Source organism: Chaetura pelagica, unplaced genomic scaffold, assembly GCF_000747805.2.
Source record: "Chaetura pelagica isolate M959 unplaced genomic scaffold, ChaPel_1.0 scaffold11, whole genome shotgun sequence".
NCBI classification, from domain to species: Eukaryota; Metazoa; Chordata; class Aves; order Apodiformes; family Apodidae; genus Chaetura; species Chaetura pelagica.
In genome coordinates this window covers 1,170,313-1,179,782 of record NW_009952694.1, presented here as the reverse complement: position 1 = coordinate 1,179,782, position 9,470 = coordinate 1,170,313, and the positions used below count along the sequence as shown (strand labels likewise).

General features: G+C 35.4%; 1 protein-coding gene across 1 annotated transcript in view; it reads right to left on the bottom strand.

Annotated features, from left to right (window-relative positions):
- Window positions 1-9,470, bottom strand: part of AKAP6 (A kinase (PRKA) anchor protein 6) — a 239,156-nt gene that overhangs the window by 82,415 nt on the left and 147,271 nt on the right. Inside the window, exon 8 of the mRNA XM_009993930.1 lies at window positions 3,587-3,735. Coding sequence (XP_009992232.1) covers window positions 3,587-3,735 — 149 coding nt within the window. The remainder of the gene's footprint in view (window positions 1-3,586; window positions 3,736-9,470) is intronic.

Genomic DNA, 9,470 nt, shown 5'->3' with positions numbered 1-9,470 from the left:
TTTTTTTTTTTTTTTTTTTTTAATTTTCTGCTGTAAAATCACATAATTTGAGGGCATTATTAACAAACTACCTATGGCAGTTATTTGCCCAAACCTGAAGAATGCGAAGTCAGCCTACAAAGCATTATCAATTTTTTTAAAAATTTGACTGCAATGTTTTTAATAGTTCTAAAATAACTCTACTAAAAAAACCTGACAACTTTGTTTTTAAAATGAATGCCTCACCTCTAAATAGATGGACCTACTGATTACTATTAAATTACTATTTGGAAGAGGATGTGAGTTATTAACCCACTAAAAAGACATCCAGAAAATCCAGCAATTGTAGGATCTGTGGCAGGTGAAGATTAAAATGTACCTGTCAGTATTTCTGTGGTATATTGAATATTTCTTTTTTATTCAGAATCTACTTTTTTTCTGAGCTTGGCGGATTTTTATTTTTCATATTGCTAGTAGCAGAACCAGGGAAAGAATAACTTCTGAAACACTGATGTATGTTACAGATGGAAGAATTATAGAAAATATCTAATTTGGTTTGATTATCCAAACCAACCAATCACTAAAAAAAAGAATAAATGAGGTCATCTGCTTATTGCAAAAAAATACTGCTTCATTCAAAGTAACCAAACACTGCGAACCAGAATGCTATCATATTAATTAAAGGGCAGGTAACTACAGCTTCCTTAATATAGGTTTCTTGGTTAATAAGCTAAAATCATTAGTCACATAATAACTAAAATGACATTAAGAAGTATATTTTATCTTGGTAAACAGGGAATCAGATATGCAGAGTTGCATGTCTAATCCCTTGAACCCTAAACATATTTCTTAAAATGTGGACATCAATTTATTATTTTGAATGAAAATTCATGAGCACCTTTCTCATGAGAAAACCAGTTCGTCTGTAGCATTAATAAATAAAAAGGAATGTGAAGCTCTTTTCATCAGCACTTTTCCCCATGTTTAACACACACTTCCAGTTTGTATTATTTTTTTTGATGGCATAACTCACATGGTATTTAGAAGTACTGTAAACACATTGCTATGCCTACCAAAAATATTCAGTTAGACAAAAAGTTCTTCCAAGTTTCTGGATCATCATTTTTGAGAACTTCTTTCACTTGTTTTTCTAAGGAGGATACAGGAGATATCAGAGTTCTGACATTAACAACTTTAAAACAGTGTTATAGTCTATGCATACTCGAAGATCCCTCTAAAGCTTTATCTCAAAGCCTCATTCATGAAGGCCCAATACTGGGTGATGACAGGATCACAAAACCCCATGATCATGTTGTGCCATGGTGCTGTAAATACTGTACCTGTGTAAAACTCCTTCCTAATTTTGAGGGAATGCAGTATTTCCAGCCAGGTTTGCTGTAATGTTTTGAAGATGCTCTCAACTACTCTTGGTTACTCTTGCTGCCTGGCTAGCTGGTGCTCCCTGCAGTGGATATTTATTCTCTTCTCTTTCATCATCACTTTAGCCACTGCCATCCAGATACACGTACACCCTCCCTATGGCTGTTGCAACAAGATGGCAGGAAATCTCCTGTTCTTTATACAACCACTAGCATTACCCTGTTCTACAGTTACAACCTCAACTATCTCAGTTTAGCTATTTCCTACACAAGGCACCTGCAAATCTTTCCCGTAAAAGAGACATTTCATCTAAAGTAACTCTTGCGCTCCCTGTAGACACCTTTCTTTTTCCTAGGTCAAAACTCCGCAACAGCTAATGCATAGATATCCTAGTTTTCCCAGTTATGCAAATAGCCCCTTCTCTGTACAGATCTCAGTCTCAAGCTAGGTCATCCTACTGGGGAATTTCTGTCCACAGTTTTTATGCAGTGGGGAAATGTTGTATCAACTGTATTTTCAAGCCGCTGAAAGGCATTTCCATTGTGTTCAGTACAATACCTCACACTGGTTCAACTGGAAGTTTTCCATCTGAATCCAGCCCACCCTAGTTTCTATAGTGGCTGAATATATGGTATTGTATTAGTCTCCCTCTGGTTCTTTTGCCCCTTAAGCCACTGTTGGACCTCTAAAGGCTGGGATAGCTATAAGGGCCCTGAAAGGTGGCCATAGAACAGAGGAGGTAGGGAAAACTGGTACATTACAATTCCCAGTTATAAGTACGTAGTTAGGGCTGCAAACAAATGCATTTAAGAGCCTTACACATAATGGTATGTAAGACTACAAACTGGATTTTTCCATGAGGCTTAAAGCTTTATATCCCCTACACTGAGGAAAACAAAATGTCTCTTGATATCTCACTGTCTTACATCCCACAAAAATTCTAACCTTAAGTTCTTGCTCAGTGTGGTTGTAAAATTAGAAGCTGTTTTTGAATATGTAGCCCCCAGTGCACATTTATATACATATACACACCAATTCTGAACAAATTATTTTTATGGTTGGCACGAGCTAAACTGGCTTGTTTGAGAACCTGACAGATTTCTGCATATGTAATCAAGATCTCAGTAATCCTACATAATTAGCTCACATCAACTTTTCTAAAACAGTCATCTTTCCGTATAATAAGAGGGGATGTTTACAAGGCTCATTTATCTTTACAGTCGGTAATTTAATAAAACTGTGTTTCCGAGATCTCAACATTGAGTTGACAACTGGAAAAGGATGTTCTGGAGATAAAGATCTCAAGAACACCTTGGTCAATGTATTTCCTTGCATAGCAAACTACAGGCAAAAGTTGTACTGTAATTCCCAGTAACAGGAATAATTTATTAGGATGAGGGTGTACCCAAACAATGAGCACTGGTTGGCTCCTTTGAACTGCTTTTGCCCCACACTATTATGAACTCCCACGTATGTTCATATCTACACTTAGGGAAGCTAGCAGTTTTTAAAAGCCCTTCAAGAAAAAGGCTTAAACCAGAACTACAAGTTTTCTTGGTTGTGAAAAAGAGAGGGGCAGCAAGATTTCATTTTAGCATAATCCAGTGCTTGATTTGACCAAGATTCCTTGATCAAGGAATTAAGAAAGAGTATTTTTATACATACACTGACATATATATGTGTATGGGTAGGTATGTGTATTTGCATTTATTAAAAAACAGACTGAGAAGGCCAAGTGAAGGGAAAACAGTTAAAGCTTTCTGGAAGTACAAAACTGGGATGTCTGAACTGGTGAAATATAAGTGAATGGTTTCACATTCATATTTCCTAATTATTAGTGGAATAATTATAATAGATAATTGTCTTGCAGAGGTATTACTACATTATAAAGATGCTTCCTTGGAAGATGCGAGGAAATTAAAAGATATGAGACCATCAGAGGAGAAAAGCCTGAAGCAAATGGAAACAACATTTTTTAAAAAATCAAAATAATGGAATGCTCTTAGATAATCTTAGGTAATCCTATGAATGAACCATCGTTTTGATAAATTATCCAGGACCCATTATTTTTTACATTCATATATTAAAAAAATAAATATGGAGAGTTTACTCCTGCCTCTTGGCCTAGGAAGAAAAATCCTGGTTAACTAGAAGTAAGAAAAAGTGTATCATGTAAAAAAAAATACAGATCAGTGAGAATAAAACAACAAAAAGAATAGTTCCTTACCCATTACTTCCCCCTGTGTGAACTTTTGACATATCAGCAAACTCTTCCTTTCGCTTGCTACTACTGTTGTACTGCTCACTGTACAGCTTTAAGGACATCTGTTCAACAGCATCTCTTTGTGCTTCCAGATAGCATAGCTGAACCTCAGCCTAGAAAAAGAAAACAAAGAGAAAAAACAACACAAGAGAACTTTAAAATAAAGTAAAAATTCAGAAAGAATTCATTTAAAATACTTTTGGACTACAACAGCTTTAGCCAAGTGATTCACACCATCATTTATCTCCTTGCATAATAGTTAAAAAGGCTGAACCATTAAATTATTCCCAAATGCTAGAACTGAACTATTTAGGTTTCTAACAGAGAATAAGAGATATATTCCACAATATGTATATCCAATCAAATGCTGCATAAAAATGTCTGGACATGAATAAACAATGTATTAGAAATCACATACTATGAAAAAACAGGTATATACATAAAATTACATTTGTTACAGGCTTCAAGACTGATATTGTTAACACATTGCCTGTGCTTCATAATTCATTAAAGCCATATTGCTATAGGTAATTTTGTTTTAAATAGGAAATGTAAAAAAACCCAACAAGCAAATTGGCATTATTCACATTCTGCTTTCTGATATCTGGCATCCACTGATTACTCAGCAATTCTAATTGCAAGGAAAAAGGCAGTAAGTGAGACGTGCTGTTTTCCACCAGATTTTGTGCCTGGCTAGAAGAATGTTGAATAATATTTGGCATCATAACTTATTGACTAGACACTTTATTTATTGCAGCTGTTGTGATCAGTTTGATTCTGAGGCTCAGAGAACCAGATGATAAAAGGATGAAATCTGCTGTTTGCCACACTTGCCCCTAGGAACAGGACAAAGAACAGAGGGTAGAGTAAGTTCAAAAGCACTTTGGGACTGATATGCTATTGTTTTCTTTTAATATGCTTCACCAAAAGAAAAACACATTGCAAATTCTGATAATGCCTCAAAAACTGCTACTGCTGTGTAACTACATACTCTTATTTCCATTAGGGGAATGCTTAACTATTTGGTGCTATGGCAAGTAAACGCGACAAGCATGGAGGACATTTTGTATCAGGGCTCTCTTGCATTTTCTATTGTGGGAGGCAGGGAAATGAAGATTTTGCTTGGCTGCTGACAGCACAACTGAGTTACCAGTCTATGAAAGAATGGCAGCTGTAAAAAGAAAGCAGTGAAAGGGCTAGAGAGGAGAAGGTAAATGTGAAAAATCTAAGAAAAATGCTGGCAAGTGAAGGGAAATAAGCACTAAAGAATGTAGAGAAAGTCTGAAGGAAGGTTAGAGTGTCTTTGTAAGAAATAACAGTTACATTGCCTTGGTGCATTTTTTGATCAGTAATAATGTAGCTGATTTGGAAATTCCATTTCCTTTTTAAAATTTCTCTTTCAGTCATTTACAGTTTTCTCTCTCAGTTGCGTCTTGCAGTGAGATTTGTTATGTTTGGCAGTAAGCCCCAGTACATTTTTTTAGAAATTAAAAAAAACACAAACTACCAACAAAAAATACTAGCAATTTTCTGAGGAGATAGAAGATCAAAATTCAAAGTAAAATATGCAGGTCTTTTACTGTGTACATAAATCAAATGCAAGGCTTTACTACCTAGTCTAAAAAGGGGAAAAATTAAACCACAAGGGGTTACCAATGTAGAAACATTACTTGAATACAAAGACTAACTAGTTGGTACTGTCCAGTTCGAGTAAAACATTAAGGTTTGATAGAGTTATAAAAGATGCTCTTTCAGAAAATATAAGTAACACTGCTGTTTGTGTAACTCAGAAATTACAAAAAGCAGCAAAAAACTACACATCACCACTATCCTGTTCCCTTTCCACCTCCAAGTAAATTTTCTTTTAAGTTGGTAAACAATCCTCTTCCACAGTACACAGGGGTTCCTGATCAAGTTTCTTCTTGGAAGAATTCTTCACCAGTAAGGATAATCTTGCAGGTGAGTATTTTGTATTGTCCACATAACACTATGAATTTTTTCATTTAGCTTAAGTCTTAACAGAAAGCAGTTCTTCATTGATTCTTTTTATTTTTGTTATGCTTGACATGATATTTTTAGTCCAAAGCCCTGTTGCAAGGGACCAGTAACTTTCTGAAACAACTACATTATGAATTAAAATCTTCTGTGACTATTTTTTAGCCTAGAGGTGAATCTCATGGAAAACTTTAAGCATATAACTTCCCTGATTGTCAGAATGGGTTTCAAAATCAACATAAGTAATTCTTGCTTTTTTCCTATGGGTTTTGTGTGTTTTTATGGGTAGACAATTTATTTGCTGCTTTTTTGGCTGTTGTTGAAACAATGTATAAAATTCCCTCCTCCTTTCCCCCTGTACTCCAAAAGGAGGGAATTCACATGTAGCCTAAACTCTGGAACCTCACACATATTAATTAAAACTCAGCTCTGAACTATATGATCACATGCTATTTCTCAAATAGAACAACTATCCCAATACTTGAGATACACTTTTTTTTTACATTTTCTATTTCTCCCTCCTATAATTTCCTCTACATTTTAAAATAAGAGTCAGGAAAAATTAGAAAAGCTGCTTTTCACAGATCTTTCCTTCTCTGTTGCATTGCAAAAATATTCGTAAGTAGGCAAACCATTAACATATATGGGAAAAGGGGGAAGAAAAAGGAGTATGAAATAGAATAGTGGTGGAAAGGAAAAACAAGTTGGAAAGGGTAAGTAAATATATGCAGAAGGATGAATAAGAATCCTCTATTTCTTCCTCACAGCTATTAGGCTGTCTTGTATGTATTATAAACTCCATCAACATCATACTATATGAATCCTGAGTGGAAGTAGTTGTGTCCCAGTTCTTGTATCTCAGAAATATGACCCCTCTGTAAATCAACTATTTTTGGTTTTAAACCCAATTTCTGTCTTCAATGATTGTGAATACTTTCAGCAACTCAAACTCAGACAGTGTAGAATTTCTGATGGATCTCCCTGATTTCTTTTCTGTATGAATTCATCTATCTCACTGCTGTACCTAAGCATTTTTTGTCCCTGTTCTGATATCAACTGCAAATCCAAAGAGGCTGCAAAGACCTTGAGTAGGTATTGATCAGTTTAAGTCTCAAAAACCTACATTCTTCTGAATCTGAACTAACAGGCACAACGTACAACCTAGAAAACAGCACAGATATGCAATAAACACACTGCAGTTTATTTTTAACATAAAAACTTAAATGATAAGGAAGTTTTGCAGTATTCTGGCAGAATAAAGCAGCAACTTTATTATTTTCTAATAAAATATAGAAAAGCTACTTGCTTTACCTTCTAGCTTATTTGAAGTGTGCATTTTCAGACTGCCTTACATATGCATTCTTGTTACTTATCACAACTATGAGAACTTAATTTGTATCACAAACACACCTCTATGGACTTGAGTATCTAGCAAATTCTGGGAAAGTCTACTGAAATATGCATCATCCCAAATACATGTAATAGAAATGGGTGGTAGGTAATCATTCATTCATTTGTAGTGCCTATTTTTTGTTTGTTTGTTGGGGTTGTTTTTTTTTTTGTGGGGTTTTTTTTTCAGAGGATGTATCAAGTCAGAATCAGTGAAAAAAATTAACATGGAAAATGTCAAAGAATGATATTCAGCAGTTGTTTTCCACTTCGTGGTTCTCTTCTAAGTGACCATTTTTGCGGTAAAAACACAATAAAGATGCTGATGATGGTCTGCTTACAAACTTGTACAGATTCACTAACAGTCACTGTTCTACCAGGATAGAATGAGTTTACAATATTCTGTTGTAAATTAAAACTGATATATTTCCAATAATCAAATGAGAAAATGGTCTCATTTTCCTGAGCCTGGAGGATCCAATTTCTGAACTAGACTGTGAAAAAACAGTAGTCTCTGGGGATAAACAGTGCCAAATATTCTGTTCTAGTGATCAATTAATAATGGTAAATACTTTCAAGGCTATTTTCAAAAAGCTCATTTTCTAAAAAGTAAGACCTTATAAATAAACAGAGGGAGCCTGGGGTGTAGAATCTGTTCCTTAAGTCTGGCTTTGCATGCCAATATAAAATGTCCTTTACTATACAGATCACTATATAACACAAAGGGGTAATCAGTGACAATACAAATCAATGAAAATACATTGTATTTCTTGTTAGACCTACATGTTAGAATGACCTTATCCTGAAATGGAGAAAGATGAGACAAGGGATAATGGCTGTTATGGCCAGAGGAAGGAGATTGAAAGGTTATGTTGCATACAGAGTGTCAAATGAAAGACTGAAAATTTTGAACATTTTGTACATTGGAGATGAGAACTCAGCACTAATCTTGTTCTGATGGAAAAAAAAATAAAAATTACATTGGAATGTACTAGAATAAATATCCCTGAATTGGTTTTGAAAGGAAAGTATGTTCAGAAACTGTCTCCTAGGGAGCATAAGTCTTTTGTTATGAACTATGTTACTGTAAGCAAACTATTCTGTGTTTTAAATATACAAACTATACATTCAGTTGAATTTGAGTCATAAATGTATCCTATCTTGAATCATCCTTCTCTTCTTTCCCTGCTGTAGAAAAGCTATGCCACTGCCATGTTAGACAGTAATTACTATACAATTACCTATGTAATCCAGACATTGTTCAGTTCCTTTGCCATTAGTTGAACTTAAGCTGGATAAAAACATTGTTTCTTATATTAGAGCACAAATGCCAGTTTCCACCAAACAAGGAGGTGGTTAGATTGCACTATGCGAATGTAGATTTAGAAGGCTCACCTATATGTATATTATACAGAAGTGCAAACAGAGCCACATCCCTTAGCGAGGGTGTACATCCCAGCTTGGCACTCTTTATATCTTTGTAACTGGTAACATTTCTTCAGAGATAAAATTGTAAGTAATTGCTTACTAGAATTAAGTTGATCATAGTAGCACTTACGTGGTTATATCTGTGCCCTCAAGCATTTTTTGTTGTTCTCTGTCAAAACATTCTGTCTGTTTCTCAACATTATAAAGTTGTGGAGAAGGCTTTATTGCAGGACATGAAACAGACCCTGGCTCTGTCACAGATGCAGCTACTGAATAATTTATGTTGAGGAGTACATCACTCAAAATGCCTTCCATGGAGATGTAGCTTACAGAAAGAATTGAACCAAATACTATACTGACAGACTCGATTAACCACTACTCCATCCTTACAGCCAGCCAACAGGTCTTATGTTGCTGAGAACATTTGGGGTGGAAGCAGTACTTACAATATGTTGTCTCAGCATTTTAAATGGCATTGTGCAACAGACACATAGAAACATAGAATCATTTAGTTTGGAAAAGACCTTTAAGATCATAAAGCCCACAACATAGCAGTGTTAGGCTTCTTGGACTTAAGTGACGTCTGGGAAGTACAGTTTCTATCTTAAGTGTAGGCATTTGTTTGAGGGTCTTCTTGAAGCAGGATGGTAACTCCTATCTTCCACTGCTCTTTTTCTTTTCTCTCACTCCCTGGCCTCTGCCCCTCCCATCCCTGCTTCGTCACCTGTATAATTGAAACAAGGACCTGCTGCAGTTGACTTCTTTCTTAGTCTGTTGCCCTTCCTGCTTTTGGCTTCCCTGCCTCTTCCATCCTTCACCTTGCTCACTCTCTTCAAGACTGAATCAGATTAAAAAATAATCCTATATCATAAAATGTGTCTACTGAAAGCTGAACCTTTGATAGTCCTATGACAAAGGACACACTGTGTTTTGATCATGCAGGAAATTAATTCTGCTAATCAGAGCATGCTTGTTACCAGTTAAAATTGCAGCAAAATGTTTTTATTGTCATAAACCTCAGAAATGCTTTTATATA